The 26,017-nt window shown below is 42.8% G+C and overlaps 1 protein-coding gene and 1 long non-coding RNA gene across 3 annotated transcripts; one reads left to right on the top strand and one right to left on the bottom strand.

Annotated features, from left to right (window-relative positions):
- Window positions 1-2,391: 2,391 nt before the first annotated feature.
- On the bottom strand, window positions 2,392-25,337 carry LOC113585924 (G patch domain-containing protein 2-like). 2 transcript variants are annotated; one of them, XM_027023723.2, is made up of 11 exons: window positions 25,287-25,337; window positions 23,382-24,137; window positions 18,449-18,510; window positions 16,774-16,950; window positions 16,403-16,482; window positions 16,174-16,238; window positions 16,037-16,076; window positions 15,845-15,936; window positions 11,274-11,350; window positions 5,168-5,371; window positions 2,392-3,784 (listed from the first exon to the last, which is right to left on the bottom strand). In XM_027023723.2, exons 2-10 carry the CDS (start codon window positions 24,125-24,127, stop codon window positions 5,202-5,204), a joined length of 1,509 nt encoding a protein of 502 aa, XP_026879524.2. In that variant the 5' UTR covers window positions 24,128-24,137; window positions 25,287-25,337; the 3' UTR covers window positions 2,392-3,784; window positions 5,168-5,201. The 2 variants fall into 2 exon arrangements, with proteins under 2 accessions (XP_026879524.2, XP_026879523.2); XM_027023722.2 differs by having other exon boundaries at window positions 2,392-5,371.
- On the top strand, window positions 5,380-6,169 carry LOC113585925. Its single transcript, XR_003411558.2, has 2 exons — window positions 5,380-5,487; window positions 6,001-6,169. It is a non-coding gene; the product is annotated as an uncharacterized LOC113585925 (long non-coding RNA).
- Window positions 25,338-26,017: the final 680 nt, after the last annotated feature.

Here is a 26,017-nt window from a genome sequence, read left to right as displayed (position 1 = left end):
CTGCTCAGTGTGCATGTTTATACATATAAACATGTAAGAGGGACAGAATGAGAGATTGAGAGAGAGAAAGGTGTTTTGAACTATTTTAAAAGGTCTCAGAATAAAGAAAAAATGTTCATTTATGGATCACAACCCATTTGCATACCCTTGTCCGTGGATCATCCCATGGCCATGCGTTAATGTGTGTGTGTGTGTGTGTGTATGAGGTGTTTCAAGGGGTGGCGGGGTTCTGCTTGGGCAGCAGGCCCATCCAGCAGCCATAAGTGCAGCAGATTGATGGACGTGCCGCTCGGCCTCCCCACGCTCTAAAGGATTATCCGCTTCCCCGCTGGAAACAAAGCTGTGATGGAAATTCGTCGCGCATCATCAGCAACAAAATATCTACATGCCAAGACAGGAGTCTCTCATTTTTCATGGACGATATATAAAATAAAAAAAGGCATTAAAGGTAGAAGGGAAGAGAGATGGAAATGACAGAACAAGGAAGGGGGGCTGAGTGATAGCACTAGTTAGTGTTTTTTAAAACGAGGCCACTTGAATCGGGGAGATTATTGCGTTTTTATTGGCTGTCAGGAAAGGCGACTTCCTGCGTACTTCACGCGCTCAACCTCGCAGTGGTCTGATTAGAATGCCAGAAAGAATGAAAAGGAATGGAAGTGATGCTGCAAGGGAGAGAGAGGGAGAGAGAGAGAGAGAGAGAGAGAGAGAGAGAGAGAGAGAGAGAGAGAGAGAGTAAGAGGGGAGGGAATGAAAGAGAGAGAGAGAGAGAGCTGGAGGAGATGTGGTTAGGGGATCTGCTCTTAGTGAGGGGTGAAGTGTCAGCAAGCAAGAACCAAACCCATGAGCAAGTGACAGAGTGGGCAAACCCATGAGCATGTGACAGAGTGGGCAAACCCATGAGCATGTGACAGAGTGGACAAACCCATGAGCATGTGACAGAGTGGACAAACGAAAGATGAACAGAAGAATGCAGAAAAAGCATTAAATATTGGCAGTGCCACCAAGCAACCATCTACTTAAAAAATGGCATGATTTGTCCTGATAATTCACAAAATCTGAAAGCAACAAAGCTCAAGAATGTTATATAACCTATTGTAGATATTGTAGGCATTTGTCAGAAATTAACTAATGCCAGATTTGAAAACAATAAAATAATTTCAGTGTACAGCCTTGTTCACCACCCAGTGACCACACTGTGGCAATCCTGGCAGGCAGAGAGAAAGCACAGGTGTGAGATGGTTAGACTGAAGAGTTAAGGTATAGAGGGTGAGAGGAAGATAGAAGGGGATAGAGGGAGAGAAGGAGGATGAAGGGATGGAGGGAGAGAGGGAAGGGGAGAGAGAGGGATAGATGGAGGGAGAAAGAGGCACAGAGGGAGAAAGGGATAGAGGGAGAGAGAGAGGAATAGCGGTAGAGAGATCCAAAGAGAGCCAGGCCACTCTGTCACGCTCCTGTCTGTATGCCACTTTCGCTTGGCTGCATGCTGGGCAGCAGCGAGACAGGAAAAAGCCGCGCCTACATCAGACACTCTTAAACATGACAAAGCTCGCTCACTGCCACTGCAGGAAAGCATCGATTTTTTTCCCCCATCTCTCCATCAATCTTCTGAAGGAGAAAAGCAGGCCGGGGGGAGCAGGGGCAAGGCAGGAGGCGGACCTTTGGAGAAGTGTTCCATATCAGAAGCATACCTTTGGAGATCTGGTCCGCATCAGAGGCAGGCCATTGGAGGCGTGGTCCACACCAGAGGCAAACCTTTGGAGATGTGGTCTGTATCAGAGGCAGACCTTTGGAGACGTGGTCCATAATCTGTGACCAAGCAGAAAAAATCTCCGGACGCGAAGTGGAAGGGGACATGGACATCCTCGGTTTACCAACTGAGAATACTTTCCTAAGTAGTCAACTAAGCACTTTTGTAAGTCTGGATAACAGCGCCTGCTAAATGAAATAAAAGTAAAAAGTAAATGTAGTGGTTCTCCAGGCTAGGAGATAAACCATGGACCACCTAGTGGTTGATGTTAGAATATAAGCTTTGAGTCATCTGTCAGTCAGAGCAATTTAAGAGGTACAGAAAACACACTCATAGCTTTTAACAGAAGGGTACTATTACTGCACTGATGGACTGAAAGTTTGACGCAAAGCCCACATGTTCTGTAGGTCACTGAGCACTGGTTTAAGAGTTCAGAAGCACTGGTTTAAGAGTTAAAATGTGCTGCAAGACAAATTCGGCTGGAATACTCTCAGACTTCTGGCATGGCACTGAATGAAGTTACAACCGCACATGATGTTCTGATGCTGTAAAAAAGTAAAAATATAGACCTAATTCTGTATCAATTTGTCTGTTACATTATTGGTGAATCTATGTATATGTGAAACAAAATAAATCTACCAGTCATCCTTTGATAATGTTTTTATTTCGCATTACAGTCCTTTCATTGGCCAAAAATGGGAGGGAAAGGTCATACAAGGACTGACTGCCACATAAAAAGAAAGCTTTCAACATTCTGACTGCTGACTAGAAGGACATGCTCCAGATTTTGTACCGTAGTACTGGCTGGTAAGACATAATGTTCTAAATGTTTGTAGCAGTTATTAAGGTGCATGTTTCACTTAGAATTTGGATATTTATTTCAAGCATAATACTACAAAATTGTTTTCTGAATATACTGACAAACTCACTGATATAAATATAACAAGAACTGTGAATTTTATATGCATGCTTTAACATCGATTAATATGCATACACTGTGCAGACATGTTATGACATGCTAACATGATATTGTTGCACCATATTCTGAATTCTAAGAAATAGCTGCCCCAGTTAAGACTGACTTGTTTCGGTCAGTGCACCAGACAATTTTCTAGACATGAAATGAACTTGTAAATTATTAGATTATATTCCAAGTCAATTGCATAATAAATGTCCAATGTATGGTAACTGTCTCTGTTCTATATGATAACCTCTATCAAATACACCTAAAGCATTTAATGTGTAAGTGAAGGTACAGAGTTGCTGGTTAATACTGAGGAGGAAACTCAGAAGAGTTATCCAAAATAACAAATACTGAACACTTATACCTAGTACTGCATTTAGCATTTCAGACATCAAGCAAGTGCAATTTAACCAATCTCATCCTCTTAATTATTCACAAGATTATTGCCCCAACATTTAAAAAAGGCAAAAATCAGGCCAATGTGAAACACTCACAAATGTATAACATACCATGCACCAGTGAGTTTAATTTTGTGTGTTTGTTTTTTAATGCATAATGTCAGTGCCTTTTTCATCAGAAGAAGCTCAAACAGGAACTCAGTCTTGTCTTAAGTCTGATATTATTTCACAGCTTGATGGCTGAACTTAGGTTGTACACTACCATGTAGGAACCTGGATCGATAAGGATCTCCTAAGACATTTTGTCCACACTGCAAGACACCTGTGTCATTTTAAACCTCCTCTAACTCAAGTCTCCTTTCCCATTCAGTTCTCAGAGCTTCGCTCTTTGGAACCATACACTGATGCACAACTAAAACAATGGCACAAAAATTCCTATACTCCAGCTCCTGCCCACTAATAGTCCATTTAACCTGCATCCTATTTGAGTATGTGACAAGTTCCAGTCGATTGGACTGGGGGTGTTGGTCCTGACCGGATACGCGGGTTCATGCACAGGAGTTTATACCAGTGTTATATTCCAGCGGGAGTGGTCACTGAAGTCCCCCAGAGAACCACAGTGGGGTGCGGGCATCACTCACTCCTGCACTCCTCACTGCCTTTGTCAGGTGATTGCTAGCAGAAAAAAAAGGAAAACAGATCAATGCATCTCCTCTGGGGCTGACAGGTAATCTTTACCCCGGATGAAATATGAGCAGCATCAACCCACTGGATTCCATAACTGTAGCTGAGGTGATTGACTGGGTGCGCACACTGTCCCCCACTCGAACTTCCTGCCCCGCCACCGAAACTCATTTTGTGGCGCACAAGCTTAAGGGGGGAGGGGCTCGTGAAGTGATGTTGTCATGGTAACAACTAATTACAGCTGGAGGCGGGTGAGGCAATCGCTTTGACAATTGACAACACGTGATAAGAAAATATACCAGCCTGGGACCAGGAAGACAGCCACGGTGCTTCCCACGGCTGTCTGCGAGTCTCCACTGCTCCATTTATAAATGTCAGCACCAGCCAAACGCAGCTTGTGTCAGAGCGTCTACACTGGAGTGTGGTGCGTATTTGTAAAACATTACCACCTGCTGCATTAACAGGCTGCTGCAGTGCTAAGGGTTCCAGTGCAGTTCTGAGCAATCAATTGAGATGGCAAAGGCAGAACCACATAAAGATTTCTCGGGGTGAGTGTAGCACATTTACAACAACTCCGCGCTTGCAGTAGAAATACACAAACTCAGGTCAACTGAAAACATCACACAGCAAGATCAGATTGCATTAAGACTCACTCATCATCCAGTTACACTTCACCATTTAATTGTACAATTACACCACACTGACTTACACACAAGGCTTTTACAACTAGGCATGTTTGAAGAAGGGCTGGGCTGCTCCAAACCTTCATATGCATTTGAATGTGGTAAGTGCAGGTGCAGAAACATACACTCACTCTGCTCTGCTAATGAGCAGGCTCTGGAACGTGCTAGCATTCATAGAACCCATGGTAACTGGGGCCCGTAGTTCTGAACCACGTTTTCCACAGTCGCTTGCCCTGCACCACCCGCCAGTTTGAGGTAGCAAAGACGACACAAGATGAGCTACTACAGGCACTAATGTCACTAACAGGCGCAGGTACTGAAAAACAAAGCCAAAGGTTGGATCTGTTGTCTTGGTAATAAAGGCAGTGTTACCCTAAATGAATATAGTCGGAGGATGAGACTCTAGGGCTGAGGGTAAAAACAGGAGAGGTCCGGGGCTTTGTGAGCCACAAAACATGACAGCTCTTACCCAGGCCCTCCTCCTTGAGAAAATGGCCAGAGGTGATTAACAGGCTTGATTGCATTAGCATTTTGTCTGTAAAGCGGTAGCTTGGATGGAAAGGCCTAATCTGCAACGGTGACTCGCAGTGGAGGCGCACGTCACTAAGACCTTTCCCACCTGCTCGTACCCCTGACAGAGAGCATGTCTGCCACATTCTACTTGCAAGCATGCTGTCACGTGTACCCGCACCCAACAGGAGGGGCAGCCAGAGCTCGACTCTCCGTCAGTCGTCCTCGTTCTCCCCATAGCTGCCATGCGAAGGCCCGGGCCCGATGTAGCCATGTGTCTGGGACGTGGAGGACAGGGGGACTGCAGCGTCTCTTCCAGTGGATGAAGCCCTGGGGCAGCCTTGCTCCGTTTCTCGCTTGAACTCCTTACGAAAGGGCAGAGAGGCTGCGAACAGAAACAATATCTCAGTGACGTCTCAGGACCACAGGGGGAACAGCTCACTCTTCAGAGTATTTGAGCTTTATATAGCTCTAATTTGTTCCTACCAAGATAGAAAAAGGGTAAGTAATTAGATTACCGTCGTAAGTCAGTTGGTAAATAAATGCAGCTGTAATACTTAAAAAGAAAAACTGGAATGGTGATAAACCTGACACATTAAACAGGCTAAGATTTAAAAAAAAAAAAAAAAAAGGAATTTTTATGATGACTGGAAATAGGCATCAGGAAACAGTAATACAAAATATTTATTTAGAATAAATTTATATTTGTTTATTACTTTTCCTACAATTCTAAAAAATTCTACAAATCCAAACCTCTCAAAGTGTATGTGAGACACTACAACTTGCCTAGTCCTCATCAGAAACGTCACTTAGAGTGTACTGCCTTTGTTGGTTGCTTTCAGAAGTTTGTTCGGCTTACATGGCCATTTTGAGATGAGGTCCTGTGTTAGAAGACTAAAGCGGGAACTAAAACCGACATTGTGGCTCTGGGCTGTCTCACAGGGTTAGGCAAGACAGCCGTCACTGGCATGTGCTTCTGCTAGTTCCCATTACATCTGCTTGTGCTCTTTCCAGATGACTTCCCCCTCCACACTGATCCAGCAGCAGACGGGAGGCAGGATCATTGATTAATATTTCTGGAGGGAGTGATGGCTAACCGTAAGCTGTGCTTAACCCAAACAACGCCAAACACAGCCATCAGAGGTTAAACACAGAAGTTTGGGTTTATACTTTCAGAAAAAAAGTATTAAACACATGACCATGAGAAACAGATGACCTTCAAATATTGAAGAAAAGGTTAAAGCTCATAAACTGCCAATGAATTCTGCCAATTCCTATTCTAGTCTCTAAAGTTGAATCTTTGATTCGGGGAGATTTTCCCCGCAGTGCTGCTGCTGGATGTAGAATTGCCTTTGTTAACAAAGAAAACGGGGAGTAGTTTTCCATATAAGTAATTCTGTCATATAGTTCATGTAATACCATGACTTTTCTTCTATGGCTTTATAACTATGTTATGATGACGTCTATCTACAAAGAAACTATCACACATTAGAGTGCTGTGTGTGGTAAGGTAATGATCTTGCATGAGTATGATGATGTGAATGTGTTAATGGCCCCTAGTGTTCAGACGCTCAAAGAAAAATATTTCACAAGCAGTTACTGCTGTCCTGCCCTTCCTCTGTTTATTAATCAGCTAATTACACATTGACAGTAATGAGGCTTCTGATTCACACACTTAAATGAATAGGTCTGAATGGCTATTTAATGATTAGCCCTTTGTGCAGCCTACTGTATATGGTTCAGCAGCATCCACTTGAAAGGGTGGAGGAGGACAGGCTTGGCAAATGGAAAACCACTTGATGCTGTTCACTGGAGCAGCCCGGTTTAGAGACCCCTGGCCACCAGTGAATATAAATGTTCATAAAACAGATGTTGTAAACAACCAAACAATCATAAACATAGGGGGATGTAACAGTCGGCCACCTCTTTTATGCTCCTGGACAAAGATCATCTAATCAGCCAGAAGCTACTATCGAGAGAAAGAGACATAGGTTACCCAATATTTATTAATACTTAGAACACATCATCCAATGAATTACAGTGCCTTATTTATAACAAACCACCACACTTGTGTGACCTGTGTAGTAGAAGTAGCATAATGGCCATGACCAAGTGCCTCTCATATAGTTTTGCAGGTGCTAATGCAGGTATTTATCACTAGACCCACTCAATGTGTATCGCATATCACATAGCCTTATCTCGCTATGCAGTATTCATAATGGCTTTATGAGTGATTATGTGCCAACATTTGAGCAGTCTCCACTGGACAAGAGTGCAGGACTACACGAACCACTCCATGAACCAAGATCTGGCTGAAACAGAAGGAGCCAGCTGAGGAGAGGAGAGGAGAGGAGAGAAGCGCCTTCATGGTGGGCTTTTGAAGGACGCGGGAGGAGAGGAGAGCATGCAGGCTAGAGCAGGCGAGGGCGAAATAGTGCGGTGGGCTGCATTTCTGTCAGCAGAAGTGATGGCTGAGCACTGGCGTTATTTGTCTTGCGCTGCCATATGGCCCTCGCGCCAGCATGGGCATTAATGAGAGGGGGCCGGACCACCAGGCAAGAACACCAGGGCCTCAGACGCAGGTGATCTGTCACCATGGGGGGGGGGGGGGGGGGTATGGGGAGAAAGAGGGAGGAATGAGAGAGAAGGGTAACAGGAAAGGAAGAGAAGGGCAGTACAGGACAGACAGAAAGACAGGGAGAGAGAGAGCGAGAGAGAGAGAGAGAGAGAGAGAGAGAGAGAGAGAGAGAGAGAGAGAGAGACACCACATCCTCTAATGATAGCCCAAAATAGAAATGAAAGCTGGCACGGTGCTTTGCATGCCAGCACAAAGGTACGCCCTTGTGGGTGGGTGGATGAGAGTCTGTGTTTTGAAAATATCAAACCCAATGATCTAACAGCATGTCCAACCATATGGATTATAGTAGAATGCGAGTCATAGGCAAAATTAGCGTGATTATACAAATAAAAGAAATAGTGGCAGAAGAAAATGGATATAAACAAAAATCAGAAAACTTATGGTATCATTTTACCATTGTGACCTTTTCTTTGGAAACTTCAGACCATATCTAATGGATAAACTGAAATTACTGCACAATTAAATAATTATTGCATTTTTAATTAAATTGAATATTTGAATAATTATTGCATTCCACAAACTAAGAGCAAAAGTATCCAAAAAATCATATTATCTGTATACCATCTCCAAGCAACAACAGCATTTTTTTTCCTAATCCTATTTTTTTTATATTCCGTTTTAATCCAGTGCTAAATATAACCATAGTGTGACTGCAATCTCAAACAAATATTAGTTTAAATAAGCCCCCTTTATAGTAGAATAAGCAGTACTACCGCATGGGTCTGCTTCTTTTGGTTTGGAACTTTGGGAGAAGAGTGTATTTGTATTGTTAGGTTAGTGACAGTGAGACGTGTTCTTGGCAGTCAATTTGAACCTGTAAAGTGGAGTGCTCATCCAATCCAAACAGTCTGATGAGTTCTCTCACAGCTAGCTTCAACACAATGTCTGCTAAGTGCTAAAGAGGTAAAGAGAGAGGCTCGAGCAACAGCTGGGGACAACTAGCACAATACCCAGAGGAGCCCTGGCAGACACCTCATCCTGTCACCTAGTAACACTGCTTAGCACAGGCCTGAAAATCACACTGTCACACACTGGAAACAGTCTCTGCGACACTCGTGTGATTAGATCTCTCTCGGGGTTTGGGTGAATAGCACGACTTCCTTGCACAAACACAAATTAAAAAGCAGGACCATAATTACCATTTAGGCAATCAAACAGACCATATCTACCCAAGCACTGCACTCCTGGACTCAAATCTAACTGGAGACAGTCCTGGCCCTGAGAGACACCAAAGCAAAGATTTATACAGAGCAGATGCAGCCACAGAAACTGACATTGGATGACACCCACTGCATGATAAATCACAACAGACACACTTCAGACTCTACACTCAGGACATAAACACACCGTTGAGCAAGGGCACATCCAGAGGAAAGGAGAAAAACACATCATCAGCCAAAAATGGCTCTGTCTTCAAACTACGATGTTTACAACATCTTTAAAAACATTGAGAAATAACCCCAAGCTTTAGCTCATAGGGGTCAGTCAGTGACTAAGAAATTTTTTTTTAAAAGGGTTTCGAATGCAGATGCACTGCAAAAAGTAGTTCTTTGCTCACTTGATAGAAAATATTTTTGACAGGGAAAATCAAAGGTTGACAGGCAAAATGGAAGGTTTTCACACAAGCGTTTCTGAAGTTGCACTGATGGTTTCAAAATTCTCATCCAAAACCCTTTTTCGCAGTGAAGTTAACCTCCTTTCTCTGCAGGTTTTGAGGTAAGGGCCAACGAGGGATACCCAGGTCCTGCCTGCCTCCCGCTGGGAGGTTAGAGGGGTGGAGGGGGAGGCTTTTTTTAGGTTTCATGGGAAGTGGGGTGGTAGCGTGGGGAGGTGAAGGACAGAATGGCCAGCCATTCCATCACTCAGCGCAATAAATGGATGCAATCTGTATCCCTGTAGAGCATCGGCTGTTTTTAAATTCCACCTCTTTTATCCAAATGAATGATGGACTCAGGTACAGTGCACCGTGCGGCAATATTAATATACATCAGAGGCCAGTGCCCCTCACTAAATCAGAAAACTGGGGGCATTTGTTATTTAGATGACAAACAGCGTACAAAGGGAGCAGTGCAAGCAAAGGAGATTTTGCAGAAGAGGTGGACAAACCAATTCAGATTTCAATACTGCAAAGATGCACGTGGGCCCCAGGAACCATCAGGGTAATGAAAAAAGGCAGGCAGGCTGGCCCATCGGCTGAGGGGCTGACGCCTGCGCCGCTTCCAATCCCGACGTTCTCACGTCAGTCTCCCCCTGCCAGGCCTTAGCCAGCCACGTGGGCCACGTGGGCCACGTGAGCATCCAGTGAATGTACTGAGAGTTAGGAAGGAAAGTATTACTGTGTATTTTCAATATGTAAAATAATGGAATGCATGGGAATCAATCATCAATCACTTGATTTCTCATGTCTACAAATGGTCTCTAGAGTATACACAATGCAATCACAATTACTTATAATAAATGAAAAGAAATGAAAAGCCATAGCAACACTGCTACAAAAAAAAACTGCAAGGAAAGAATTCCGTGCAGAATTCCGTCTTATTTTTCTGAGGGATAATTCAAAGTAGAACAAAGTCTGTGAGCCCTGGTCATCAAATAAAATAAATGCTCTAATATATGAGTTGGCCAAATATTCAGCATGTTAGATTAGGTTACAACAGGGATATCAAAGGCATTCTGTAGGTGCTAAACAGCCTGTTTTATGTTAGAAGCATGGGGGTAAGAAAGATATAATATTTCTGAATTTTTAACAACACTGAAATTTTAACAATCACTACTCAGTATAAAAAAATGTTTTTAGAAAATATATGTATTTTTTTTTAGAAAATAGAAAACCAGAAAGCGTTTGACACACCTTTTACAATGTTTAAAATACTCATGTACTGTTTTCCAGTGTTCACCACCATCAAATTCCTTCAAGAGAACTGAACTGTACGTTTTGGAGGATGAACCTTAAAAAGCATTGAAACTGGACAGTAGCTATTCAAGTCCCACAGAGGTTTGAGTGGCGCCGCCTTTCCATGCCTCTCTGATGAAGTGGAAACGCAAGCCAAAGATCAGCAAACAAGCACAGTGGCCACAGAAGGCAGACCGACGTCACCTGAATGGCTTTGTTTGTTAATACAAAGCAAAGCAATTAAAACATTACTTGAAGTAAAATTAGCTTGTGAGATGCAGGGGCATGTGTAATTCTTTTTTTTTTGTGTATGTTTTATCAAAGTGTTTTGAGGGAAAAAAAAAAGCAAAGTGAAAGATAAATGCTGTAAGATGTAAGTATTTGTCTGCATTTGGTTTCATAAGTATAACTCATTATAGAGCATTTACTGTTAATATTGCTTTTCAGGGTCAGAAATCTTTTATAAAAACACCAAACGTTTTAAAAAATTCAGAGGAAACGCTGACAGATTTAATGGTTTGACAGAGACATGAAAAGTCTATTACAGGCCCATTTTTATTTTAATAATGTATGACAGTTTCTTCATGAATGTGATATTATTCCAAAAAATATTACGTTTAGCAGAAAAACATCTGATAGACTCAAAACAACTGTTCACAAAAATCTAGGCTGCAATCAATTTATCTACTGCCATTTTGAGCTCTTATGAATGATATTTAACTGGGTTGTAATAAGGTGGACATGACAGAGAGATACCTGGGGCAGCAGCCAGGGTCTTCCTCCTCCTCTTAACATCCCCAGCACACTGCAACCCCAGGGGCCCGTGAAACTGTCTGCGGATGTAGAACAAGACACACAACCATCACTCTTTAAGACAAACCACGAGTCTTGCAAGCCTTGTTGGCTTGTAGGATCTGTTAGAAATTAGGTGTGCTTTGTGCTGAATTTGGAGAACAAAAACATCATATCATATAGCATAAAAGAATCAGGGGTTGCATTGCCCCAGAAGTCCCTATGGCTTGTTTTACAGTGCTTAAGACTGAAATGATTCATTCAGAAAATAACTGTAGGAAGTGAGAATGACATACACCCAGGGGACTGAGGATAATCCTGGGAAGTATACCAGTTTAAAGCAGAAATAAGAGGTAGTGTAGGGTTTTTAAAAGAAATATCAGTGGAGGGAAAAAGAGGCATGGGCACTGTGTGCCTCTGTCACCAATGAGTGCAGATAAACAAATTACCCTGGCTACAGACCCCCTGGGTCATATGTCAGAAGCCCCTCACACAGGGAACTCTGATTACTGGGATGTAAAGTTAAGGTCAAGGTCCTCTCCACCGCTGAGGGGTAAAGGATTGGTGCTTCATGAACTGGTGTATATGTGTGTGTACACACTTGTGTGTGGGCAGCATCTGATCTCAGCATGACAAAACAGACCCACAAGAAACTTATTCCTGCTCATTACATTGCTTTATTCTGAACAATATATTTAAACCATTCGGGCAGAAAATTCAGTTCAAAGGGAGATTAGTATCAGGGATTTATACACATACAACTGTGCCAATACTGGCCACTGGATATGTGTGGGAACCAGCAACAACGGCAGCAGACGCCTGCTACCTGCCTGTGTGCAGGTGATATCTGGCTGCCGTGGAGAGGCCTCACCTCCCATGTGCTGAGATAGGGCCCTGTCACAGCCCCCATTTAACAGCCTGTGCATTCCCTGACCTCAAAAGCCATAAATCACATGATACTCACTACCTGGTGGGGCGGAGGGCTTGAGCAAAGTCTCTATGTTGTATAATCAATAGGTATAAAAATAAATGGCTTGACCGGTATTCTCTGCCTGCTACCCCTCTCTAATAAAATCCCCGTAATGCATATTTCATTTACTTTTATACTTATTGATTAGCTGTAGTCCAGTTAGTAAATCACGCGTCTATCGATCCCTCAATCGCAGCTCTGTCGGACAGCGTATAACCAGCCATTTGCTGCACTGATAAAGAGCTCAGCCATTGAACTCCCCACGGTAAATCTTTGCAAACTAACTTTTTAATTCCAAAATCAATGGGCGCTTAAACACCACATTATTTCACCCGCCACTGCCCAGGCCGGCATTAAAAGTAATACCCAGATGCGTTTGTGTCTAACGCACAGGAGCATGGTACTCCGTCTCCTCTCCTACACTAGCATTCTCTCTGTCGCTTTCTCTGGGCTTGGTGCCGACACTCACAGATGGCTTAGTCCAAGGGAAGCTCTTATGACTCGAGGTTACATCTGCACTGGTTTTGGAGAGAGAGGTAAACAAAAAAATACGGTAGGAATGGGAGTTCTAAATAAAGAAAGTTTAGGATGCTATATGCTTACTGTAGCTAAATCACACAGATTAGCTCTATCCTAGTATTGTGTTAGAAGCTTGGACAGTTTACGGTTTATCGTATCAAACAGGTTTCAGTCATTTATAGCGCACTATCTAAAGATTCACCTGATACAGCTGATAAATGTCTCAAATGTCTCTATCAAAAGCTTTCAGCATGAGGTAGACTGGTTTATTAGTGGAGCTAAAGTTATTTGGAGGACATGATTTCATAAAATGGTAGAGAAAACGTTTTGTTTTGCATTCAACACAGGCAAACTTGTTCAATATTCAGAAGAACAAAACTTTGACGGACAACTAAAGACAAGAGGGGCAAACAGAAGACACGTAGGTGCAAAAGGTCAATCGAGTCTTCCAAAGATGCCGCAAACATTTTAGCACCCACACGTTTCTCAGGCGCTACTTTAAAAACCACGCTGACATGAGGGTCAATTGACATTCGCGTGCGCACACCTACAAAGCACATATATCAATTAAAAATAATAAATCAAATAGATCTGAGAGCTGCAGCGAGCGGCTGGGCCACCATCTATTTTCATTAGGCTGGGGGGGGCACTGCAGGTGTGAGAAGGATCTCAAGATGAATAGAGGTATTCAAATGAATCAAAAAGGATTAGGGTCCCCTGGGATTGCAATCAATGGTGGCAAATCAATAATCAATAGGCCACTCACACCAATATACTAACTGCTGACATCGAGATCTCACAATTAAAATGAAGAGCTGGCAGCAGGGGTGGTGGAGGACTTTGATTTATCTGAAGCTGGCAAGTGTCATTTAGAAATAAATAAAGTCGATCCAGAAAACTTGCGTGCAGCAGTAGCAGGTGGGCTGCGCTTATGCATTTTAACATGGCAACAGTGCGCACAGTGTTAGAGGGCAATCTTTTACAGGCCCAAACCTGTTCCCTCGCCACTAGAACAATCTGCAGAGAGCAAACAACACTCCGTGCATGTGATGTGAACATGTTGATGGAACCAATTTTTAAAAATGCTTTTTTTAGCTAATTTTTAAAATCAATATTACTAAATATAAATTTCAGGAATGAATACTGTTTTATAGGATTCTATTAGGGGCATTAGAAAAGAGCAGCAATAAACAATTAGAATTTTAAAAAATCATAACATTTCATTGTCATAACAAGGAATCTCAGAAATACAAAATGCCCCCACCCCCAAACACTAACTTTTCCCCATCCATAATGTCACCAGGTGTACAAGAACCAATTACCACTAACAAAAATCAAAATACTCTTATTATTGACCTTTTATTTATTCTTACAAAGTTTGTAAATAAAAAATAGTATCGTCTACTCAAATATAAATGCAGTTGGTGTATGGAGAGGTGCAGTTATAGTGTGACAGTTACTACTCCTTCCTCTTGTGTATGGACTGTAGACCTGTATAGGTTCAGTGGCTGCTGATTGTTGCGGGGGGGTTAGCTGGAGGCCTGGGTCAGGGGAACAGACATGTCTGCCCCCCCCAGGGGCCGGATTTCAACAGCTTTGGGAGCTCAACCCGGCTGCTACGAGCTGGCGGGGCACATCAGAGGCACCACGTGTGAGTACCCCCCCCCCCTTATTCATTTGGGAGTATGATTTATACTTTTTGAAGTAAAAGAGGTCTTGAATTCATCTATAAAGGAATTAAGAGGCCTCCCCTGAGTACAGCATTCAAATGTGAGCACGGCAATGATACCAGCGCCTTTTAATAGCTAGAAATTAGTATTCGACAAGCTTCAAACTCCAGTGTGAAGGAAGCTTTCAGGTGGAGAAGAAAGGGGATGAGTATGAAAGTGAGCGCTAAGAAGTGTGGCCACTTCACTGGCATCATGCTTCTGCCCCTCATCAAGGAAAAAGGGAGAGCTTTCTAGAGCAGCCCCAGAGAGGGTGAGCCAGAGCAAGAGGGACAGTGTCAGGGAGAGAATTACGAATGCACTGTAAATACGCACCAGAGGCACAATGCAGTGAAGTCAAACAGTCTTGAGGCAATTAAACTCTCAATAAGTACACAGATCCGAGATGAATCTCTAAGCTTGCCTTTTTTTGACAGATGCAGAGGGACAGCTAAATATAATATAAATTAATATACAGATAGATCTATAGAAACTTTGTACTGCTATTTAAACTGACTGAGGTAGCGATCTGATCTTGTTTTAGAAATTACTAATAAAATCCCAAGACACACACACACACACACACACACACACACACAAAGACACACTTATAGTGCCTTTAAGACCAGCATTCCTCTATATAATAATAACATAATTTATACCTCTGTTGTCCCAAGGTTTACTTAAAGATGTAAACCTTACCTTTATGTAAATTCCTAGTGACCACAATAAAATGTTCTTTACACATCAGACAGATGGCATTGTTTTGCATACACATATGAAGCTGATAGATCAGTCATGATCTGAGCTATAGTCCAAAGGGAGTTGTCTACTACAGTGATTTAATGCACATCAAAAACAGACTGACCCTGATGAAAACTTTCACACAGGTCAAATTGGTTAACCCCCACACCGCCTTGTTCTATGCGTGGTTTATTTAGAGGAGTTAACTATAAAATGGTCCATCGATCTATTGAGCTTGAACAGCAAATCTGTTCAGTGCTGCATTCCACACACCCTGGAGACACAAAAATCTTCATACATTCTGTAACCAGCTCAGTCCTGACTACAGTGATGAGAGTTTTTTTCTGAAGTGAGTGGCACAAATACAATTGTGTTTCACCTTGCTACTTGCTTCAATGATAATTTAGAAGAATGTTTAGTGAGTATAAACAAAAAGTCAGCAAGAGAAGCTTAGTTCTTTGGTTATTTTACTGTGACAAGAAAAGTGCACTAATAAAAGTTAACGAAGTTCTATATGACAAAAATCATTCTTACAGCAAAACATTTTTTTTAATTATTCTGAGATCTACTTTATCAGAAAATAGATAAACTCTCACCTGTTCCTACACACTGCTGAGGAACACCTGGGATATGAGGCTTCTGGAACCATGGCAGCAGGGTATACGGATAGTGGGCACAGAGGCTTCAGCTAGGAAATGAACCCCACACAATGCAAAAACGTTACCAATTTAAAACAGAAAAATTCAAACCCCAGAACAGATTGCTGAAATTCATAAACTAAAACATACCTGACTTCTATCTCGCTTTCCAAAGGAAGGCATCCAGAACCTAAAATTATTATTCATTCATCACTCAACTGATTAAAATGAATGCTTCCATCTGATTAAAGTTAATTTTAAGTAAAAAAGCAAAAATATAATCCTACTCTTTCTGACAGGAATCCTGTGGGTAGTTCCTCATTTTGTCCACACAAGCAGCCATGCCATTATCCTGCAACACACCCACAGCATCAGCACTGCATGCAAGGAGCCAGACAGGTAATAAGGGACTCTGAACCAGCAGTGACACAGGCCTACTAAACACTGTGAGGATCCAGTGCAGCATAGCAGTGACACGTGCTGAAGGTCCAACATGATAATTATAACATGCCTCACCTTGCCTGGCAACCTCCTCCTGCCGCTCCTAATGCAGCCTACAGCCGCAGCTGGCAACCGGTTTGCCCGGGTATGATAACCTGTAACATGCATGAGTTATGATGCTCAGTGAGGAAGAGTACAAAACAGAGAGAATGCTGTATGAGTGAGTAGTTCTTAAACCACTCATAATATATTCTCTTTCTATTAATCAAACCTCCATGTTAAGTAATACGTTTGTAATCAATGTGACTTTTTTTTTACCATCAAGTAATGTTTGTCCTTGATATGAATAACTGAAAAAAAGTGTGGTTTTATTTGGTAGTGGCCATTTTGGGACTTTGGCATTACTGTTTCCCTCGAGAGTCATGCCGGAAAGACAGTGGCTCTACCTCTGTGACTGGGTTGGGCTGGCTGGAGGAACCGGGCTGAGGGAGGCTTCTCTCTCCTAGTGCCGAGCCCGGCAACCCTGGGGGCAGTTTCGGCCTCCCAGCCGCACAACACGCTCTGAGCTCCCACACCTGCTGCACACTCGCCTTCAAAGAACCAATCGCTCTGTTCGTCGTCACCTGAGGGAAAAAAGCGCAGACTGTAACAAACTGTGGAAATTCGTGATGTACCATTAACTCAGGTGATAGGAAGATATTTTAAATAATACAATTTTTTAGAGCAGTATGACTACACCCATGAATTTGTCAATAATATATTAAAAAGTAAGGCTGCAAGGAATATTCTGCTGCTTCATGAAAGTTTTTAATAGAAATGACTCCTCCTCTCTCTCAGCAGTGCAGCTAAGTCAACACTTGTGACTAACTAACCATTTGAAGAGTCAACAGGAACACAACAGGCAACATAACATTTCAATTACACACGCATGTGCCCTCTGTGTCAAATGGTGTTAAGTGAAGTGCAATCTCAGTGTGGCTACTGGGTCAGCGGAGGGCATTGTCACAACACAGCTCAGAACTGCAAGACGGGACCTTGCGTCAGACACACACACACACACACAGCTCCCAGATGTAATGCTCTCCGTGGACCTGTCAGTCACCCACACAGCAAGGCCATGCCTCTCACAGTCAAGGTGTAGTGACAACTGTTAAATCACAGGATGCCTAGCGCCACCACGGCTAATGAGATTAGCAAAGCCTTCAGCGCTCATTAGCACTACATGACAACTCCTCATTAGAGACGCACAGGCAGCCGACGTCTGCCAACCACAGCAGTCAAGCCTGCACAGCCATGTTATCCCATGTGCTTTTCCCATTACTTTAAAACACATTTTCTTATTTAGGAGAAAGGAGTACGTATGACTGGCTTGGTTTAAAACCAGGTATGCCTGGTTTAGATTAACTGGAGGTGTTCATTGATTAAGGTCAGATTATAAAATAGAATCCATAAACATACAGTAACAGTCTTAAAACCCATTACTATATATGGAGAATCAAGCAAATGCATAGATCACAGTGCAATTTATGTAAATTCCTAAACAGGCAAAATATATTTAAAAATATAAATATAATTTAACATCTGTATCCCTCATCTACCTCACATTTTGTAGCCATAAGTTCCATTTTGGATTAATATTTCATAAGAAATTAATAGAAATAAGAAGCTGTGAAAATTTGTTCTGTGATTACATTTTGTTAATTTGCATTTTTTGCATTTAGTTTCACAGATCACTTGTTTTTCAAATATGCCCATGTATTACATGATATTCATTTTCATTTTCACCTTTTAAATTCATCTAATTTACTGGTAATCCAGCAAGGAAAATATTAATGTCATAAATACAGATAAAGTGTTCCAGTTAATCATTTTCTAACAATGCACTACATACTATGTGCATCTTGAAATGAAGAGAAACACTATAATGTATTTCCAAAACAGCTTCTATATTTTCACCATCGCTGCAGCACTTATATGGTTTTACTACTTGTTGTTTTATGCCTTCATATAAAAAAGAAGCATTAACTGTTTTGTTATTGCTCATATATTCATATATTCATTACATTCACTATGTACATATGGTGCAATGTTGTGGGGGATACAGCATGTGTTGAGTCCTACCTTGCCTTCCTTCATCGGTGGTGAAAAGCCCAGGATCACTGCTGCACACGCTGCTTGTCTCGCTACAGTAAAACAGAGAACAGCTCCGCTAAGCCTGGTCCAGCTCATCACCTGCATTGTATCATTTACATTTAAAAAGTATCAGGAGTATGGCATTCTCTGGCTGGAATGGAAAACACTCTGTGAATACACAAGTTTTTTGTTTGTTTGTTTGTTCTTAAGAGCACATGGAAACCTTCAAGGAGAATAAAGTTTTCTGATTTACAATTTTTTCAATTATGTGAATATGCATAAAAGTCATGTGGAATCATACCAAAACACACACACACACGGTCGTCCTCTGCACACATCTGCTTTCTGAGATTACAAACACAAAGATGCCGGGGAGGGGTAGGTACAGATGCGGATCGAAGCTCATGACTGACATGCCCAATCTAATTGAATGTCCCCCCCTGTCAGCTCCAATCTAATCTGCCCAGCCTTTTCTGAGGATGACAGGAATACACCAGCTCTCTCTCTCCCTGTCGAGTTGAGGGGGGGGGGCTCCTCATCCCACAGGCAGAGGATGGCCCTCAGGCCCCAGGACTCCAACTCATACAGCAACTGGATGGCATTGGCTCCCCAGGCTCCAGTGGCCTGGTGCACCAGGTCTGGGTCTGCGAAGCCCATTTCCTCTCACAGTCCCCTGGGGAAGGAACAGACTCAGCCCACCCTGGGAATCTTGAGACTGAGCACCGGGCTAGCGAAAATCATCAGCATACATCTGATATGGCTTTATAAGCATAACGCATTACAACTTAATTATCTCTGGAATGAATGTGGAGAAGATCATGGGTTATCTTCAGTTTCTTCCAACAGTTGCCAAAGGGATTCATATGTGAATGTACACACCCATTTTAAGATTGTGGTAAATAAAAATACTAGTAGATATCTTAACAATCAAATAAAATAATATGTAAACTGGCGCAATGTGTAAACTGACACACTGAAATTTGTGTTAATGACTGCTTCACACTACATGTCATCAACTTGTGGAGATGTGTGGAGCCAGCCCCGTGCTCTGTCAGGGCCTTTTGCAGTGTGCACCCTGGTGACCAGAGCTGACCTTGATCATGAGGAGAAAGGCTGGTGGAGTCAGACACTGGCTGATGCAGGACTTCATCGTACCACGACAATGGGTGGCCCAGCCCGCAGGTCCACTCTAAGCAGATGGCCCCCACGACGCCATGCCCCACGTGCAGGACACAGATGCAAGCCAGAGGGCTCAGGGTTTGGGGGGCGTCAAAGTCTCAAGGGAATAAGGCCGGTCTTAGCCAAGCATTCCTGGATAAACATCCATGCGTGTGCACGGGTCACGCCTGTGCGCGTGCACCTCAGCTGCCTGCGGGCCTCCAGAAACGGGCAGCGCATCTGGAGCGTCAGAGCAGCCCTTCTGTGTCAGCAGGAGTAAGACGGCACCCGCTCCTCCTGGCAAGACAAGAGTCATAAGGAGCGCTAATCGGCCTGTAAAAGCAGCAGCACAGACAGGCACCAGCACGCGTGTGCCCCTGCGCCCCCCGCCGCCCCCTGGCAATGGCCACGTCTGCGGTGGTCACACCCAGGAACACTAATGGAATTATGAAGGGCATTTTATTAAATCATAACTGCATTTATAGCTCCTTGTGGGTAAATGAGGAGAAAGTGGCTTTGGGTCTGAGAACACAAGGTGAAACTGCTCCTTAATTGTATGATCATCAAATATAACTGAATCTGCAAAGTACTTGCTGAGAAGATGATGCACACAAAAGGTCTCATAGCTGTGTGTCATTGAGCCTTTAAGCGTTTTAAATGCACAAGACAGGCCAATAGCTAAATAAACAGCTTTTATGTGTAGGTACATGTTTCTGAACACAACAATAAACCGTGAAATCAAACTGCATCAGATACACTTAACCTGCAAATCTATCTTGAGAAACCTAAGTGAAACTAAATCCCTGTTGATGTGAAATTAAGTCTCGGTTGATGTCAGGGGAGAAGAAAAACAGTGTTAAATTTAAAGACAAATGATAGGTAATATAAACAATTAATTACACATTAAGTATTAAACAATATTTAAGGTGTAATGTGATGTTGCCTTGACAGGCTTGCTGCCAATATGAAACTGTTTCCATTAAGTAGTACCTAATTAATGCCATGCATTATTGACACTAACATTTTTCTTTTGGCTTGTAGGAGTCTCCCTTCTCTCCTTTACATGACCTTCAGCAGGAGAACTCTCAAACAAGTTTATCTGTCTCTGTCTTTCCGTTAAGTAAAACTCTGCGTGCCAAGCTTTAGATTAATACTAAATGTCAAAACACATTCATGCTGGTATTCATTCCATTCTCAACAACCACGGCTAAGCAAAACTACAATTCCTGCAAGCAGCCCAAGACCTCTCGAAGGCACCAGGAGCAGTCTCTGACAGAGCTGCTCTCTCTTCCTCTTCGGCCATTGTCTACATGCAGTCTGGAAAGGTGAGCCCAAAACACACTCCTAACTGTGTGATCATTAGAATATAATAAGATTTTCAGTCTCTTGGGACAGTTTGGGGCGAGATTAGTCTGCAACTGACAGACATTGAAGTGAAATGAATATCAACATATTTTGCACTGCTAGATTTAACATCCCAGAACAAAGAAAACTCACAAAAACTGTGTGTGGGGGGTGGGGGTCTAGCTGCCCACTTCCATGAGCGTCCGATTAAAAGGCTCTTCTGGACTCCCTCAGCTTGCGTAACTGGATTAGTTTCAGGGATTTATGAAAAAGAACTTAGGCAAGTCGGGACACAACTGCTAACTCCATGCCTACTTTCATAAAATCGAAATTACCAAAGTTATGGCAAGTGGACAGCACTAAAGCAGTCAGGGAAAGCAAACTACTCATGCCACTTCCAGGGACAAGCAAACATTTTTCAAACTGGTAAAGCACAATATGTGTTGAAGAAAATTGCCTATAAACCAGATTAATCTGAAAGAGGCTAAAGGAAGATGATTCCTAGTCACCCTGATATTCCAGACAGAGGGTGTCCATGGCCTGAGCCACCAGCCCTAGTGGGGGTGTGGACCCACAGGTGAGGTCTCCCGGACAGGCCAGACTGAGCACCAGGTGGTGTGCCATCCATCAGGTTCTGCACAGGTCTAATCAAGGATGGGCAGCCCAGCTGGAGCTGCCAACACCTGCTTCACACACACTTTGGATTGGTTTAAGGAAAGTCTGGACACTGTCTACGTACGAGGGCATATATGGGGTCTAGCTCACATGCTTAAAATTAACATCTGGCCTCGCAGTGTGTGATTTTTGTGTGTGTGTGTGTGCATCTATCATGACCCTACAGGAAGAGCAGTTATGAGCATTTCAAAATGCACTGACTATCCTTAACCGCAGTCCTATGACTTTCAAACCACGCATGCTTGCCCTCTTCAAATTCAGATGTGGATTTCAGCTTTTCTGTCAGTGAATTTTCAGCACTTTCTTTTAGCATGATTAAACTTTAAATGCTGTACTCCCCAAACTGCACTCTGCCAGTTCCATCCAATCACAGCACAAAGCCATCAGACGCAAGGGGAGCAAGTATAAGTGAGAAATGATTGACAGGGCAACACAGTGTTCCCATTTATTTCTTCTCTGGAGGTGTTTTCTGTCAGGAGGGGTATTGATTTTTCCATAAAATAAGAAAACAAGCACCATCGAGAGGCCATGCAGGGTCAGCACAAATTAAAGCAGAAGATGTAAAGCCGGCTGTTGCCCCATTATTGGCTGGCGCAGATGACACCTCACTCTCTGCCTTAAACCAGTTGACCAATAATTAGATCATCATAGAACTGAGGCAGTGTTGGGAACCAGGCAGAGGGAAAGGGGCACACAATAGCAGCAAGAAGAACAAGGGCAGACAACTGACTACACACAAAACAACCAGATATATAATATATAAATAGTTTAATATTGTTTCTCTGTGTCATGGGCAACCATTAGCATGTGGCTGATTTACTTCATATAATCATGAATATGTGCATGCATACTAAAAGTGATCAGTGAACAGTGCTTTATTCTTTCTGACTTTTCAAACATATGCAGGTCTATGTGGATTATTTCAATCATTGTAATCCTCTAGATTTTACTGAGCACCACTCCTACAATAACAGGCTGCATATGATCCATCTGTGAAGTTTCTAATAGCTCAAGGTAAGTAAATTGTGGGCCTCCATTGACACAAAGGTAATTCACTGAGTCAATGTCACTCACCAGACATTTGTGTGATACACATCATCTGTGTGTGAGAGAGTGCTCCTATACAGCTCCTGGGAGGTGGGAGACTCCGCTTTAATTAACTGGGATTCTATTGAACTTCATTTCCCAGGGATCAATACAGCACCAAGCTACTTATTTGTAATTTTAGAAAAGAGACATCATAAGCTAATTGTAGCCTAGAGCCAACAAGCAACAGTGAATTATTTCTGCTGTTCACCACCGAAACAAAGAGTGCTATACTGCCATATAGCATTCCTTATTAATTCCAGTGCAAAAGGTGAATCAGTGCCTGTACGTATTATGGTTTGATTAGGCCACACTGACTATTGACAATAATATTTAGGTGGGTTGATAAATAATTTCAAATACCTTCACTTTTATGGTCATAGCCAAGTTTATATTATCAGCTTAGTCACTAAAAAGATCAAGGCTATGCAACAAGATGCTTTCATAATAGAAAACATAACATACATAACAAATCAATACATAAAGAAAATGCTTAAGGTTTTTGCCTTCTTTGCTTCAGTAAGACAAGGAAAAAACTCTTGCTTTGCTATTATATGCATGCTCACAGTCACAGGACCTTTTTGTGGAATTGCATATCCTGCAGCTGTGGACTTTTAAATATCAAGTGTGCAAGATTTAATAAGCAAAGCGGAAATACCATTCAGACAGGTTCTCATCTGACGCCTCCTTTTGCTCCTTGGCCAGCCGCAGGGTCTTGTCCTTCCAGCACTCCTCAGCCAGGCCTCCCACAGCAGGGCCACTGTCCTGCCCTGGCCAGGCCCCAGTGCGCCTCTTCACCCGGCCCAGCCTCCGCTTCCTATGTGTCCTCTGGTGATGGTGATGGTGGTGGTGATGGTGGTGGGGGTGGTGATGATGATGGGTTTGTTCACGCCGCTCCAGTCCAGACACCCTGAGCTTCTGCTGTAGCCTCATGGTCCCCTCTGAGGCCACACGTCTTACCCTGCGGCGTCTCCGCAGAGGCCTGCCCACCACATTCTCCGCGATGGAGTCCGACTCAGGCCAGGAGCGTTGCCCCCCGCGGAAGGGCACCGGTGCCATCGCCACCTCATCTGAATCGCTCTGGTTAGTGGCTGCTACAGTCGCGGACCCTCCAACCAGGGACACGGCGGGGCCTGACCGGCGGCCCCTAGCCAGAGCCTCGTCCAGGCTGGACTCAGATGCCTCACTGAGCCAGCGGCCTGCCACGGGCCCATGCAGGGCGGAGTCACAGCGGCGCTTGCGGCCCCTTCTTCTGCGCACCACCCGTCGCTGCTGCAGTGGGCTGAGCACCAGCTCCTCCCACAGCTGCTCCTCCCACATCTGCTCCTCCCATAGCTCATCCAGCCGGGCCTGTTCTGATGTCTGCTCCAGGGCCGACACCAGGTCCTGCACCAGCTCTTCCATATCGATAACCCTGATGGCAAAACACATCTGTGAGGTCAAAAGGCAACAGTCACTTTGGAATGTCTCACAGATGCTCTGGGAACACACGTGGATTCAAAGCAGTGCCGTACATCTGAGCATGATACTCAACAGGACTTTGCAGAACTGTTTTGGCAGGCTTCAGACATACCAGATTCTTAGATTGTGACTCTTATACATTGTGACTTTATGAGCAAAAAGAAACAAAAAAAAAAAAAAAAAAGAGGGGGGGGGGAGTGCTGTTTTTAGAAAAGCTAAAGCTGAATTTTGCCAGGGCCAAAATAATACCAAAGGGGAATTTGGGAAATTTCTTCACTAGACAAGGCTTATATATAGCATCATATTACGTTTTATGTGAAGTCGTCTGTTTGCATCTCATACCATTTTAATAATCTGTAACAATAAAACAATTCAGCAAGATTTAAAATCCGTTGGCTGCCAAACATTTAGAGACAAGTGATCTCAGAGTTGAAATTAGCCAAATGACTACTTTTGGAACGTGCATATAAAATGTTGGACTGCATTTTATAGATTTTCACTATTGCGGTTTGATCTCGTCCTTTGCATGATAGCGGGACGTGGCATAGGGAGAGTGCACCGCTCCCCCAGCCATGCAGCGACGTATTGCCATCAGTGTGACGTCACTCACCCTCAGTCAAAGATCAAAACAAGAGCACGCCGCATAAGGATTACATAACACTGATGCCCTTCAGTGTAGATCGTTTAAAACCACCGAATACCTGTGCTTTTACGTTCCCAATACAACGCAATAGTTTACTTTTATCTTTTAACTTATCACATCTCAACGACTGGCATCTAGGGTGCATAATTGTATTCCGTTTTTACCATATATCTCAGCATAGGAAAAAGGAAGCACGGCTTTACGAAGCCGTTTTATCAAACCACAGAAGTGGGGTATGTATCGAAAACTGTCAATATATATTTCAGAAATTCCAGCTATTGCCATACAAAGAATGTTTTTTTTACTAGAAAGACAGATCAGCTACAAAGTCGGCAGCTTTTGTTTCGAAAGCAGTCAAACACATGCAATAACATGTATTAAAATAATAGAAAGGTCGAGCCATGCCTTCTTTAACGTCTTTGAAAGGTATGACACTGAATTGTATTAGGACTCACTCACCAGTCGCAGTTCCTGCTTTTTTGTTTTCACAGCTGAAAACATAGAAAGCACTTCCGCCCCGCAAATGATGTAACTTCCGCCTGTCGCCATATGCGTGAAATTGCATATCATAACGCTTTTGCTGAAAGTATAAAACCGAAATGACTTCGGATAACGGTATGTTGCGTGTTAACTCGGATTATTTTGTTCGTGGAATTAGGTCAAATAAATGTAGCCCAAGTTTTAATGCGTCCTTAAGAGATTCTTTAACATAATCATTGCTAGCATATTCGGGCCCATTAGTATACGTTGATATACTTCTTTTGAAGCTAAATTAAATTAATTCACAAAGCGTTGTAAATAAAGCAACAGAAAAGAAGAAACAGGTTGGTAGATTTAATTTAGACTATATTACACAGGCATATAAAGAAGAAAATTGTGAAATATTATTTTAATACTGCAACAGAGGAAATGAAATCCATTTCTACTGGATAGTATGCTGGTGCAACTGTTGAATGAGAAACTACCTTATCAGTTAGGATGCAAATATCGTCATAATTTCAGATTAGTTTTCTTTGCAGCATGTGCCTACACCAAAGTGGCTAAGCAGAATGCTTACTTTAGTACAGTATTAATGATTACTTTCACTTCTATGATGATGTTCACACCTCTCCCATACGCACACTCCAAAAAGAGAATAAGAAATAAAAGAAAAAAAAAACAGAAAAGGAAACTCAGTGAACAAGAACACA

The sequence above is a fragment of the Electrophorus electricus genome, chromosome 13, assembly GCF_013358815.1.
Source record: "Electrophorus electricus isolate fEleEle1 chromosome 13, fEleEle1.pri, whole genome shotgun sequence".
Lineage (NCBI taxonomy): Eukaryota > Metazoa > Chordata > Actinopteri > Gymnotiformes > Gymnotidae > Electrophorus > Electrophorus electricus.
Note: the sequence above shows the minus strand (reverse complement) of the source record. Positions and strands in the feature narration are given on the sequence as shown.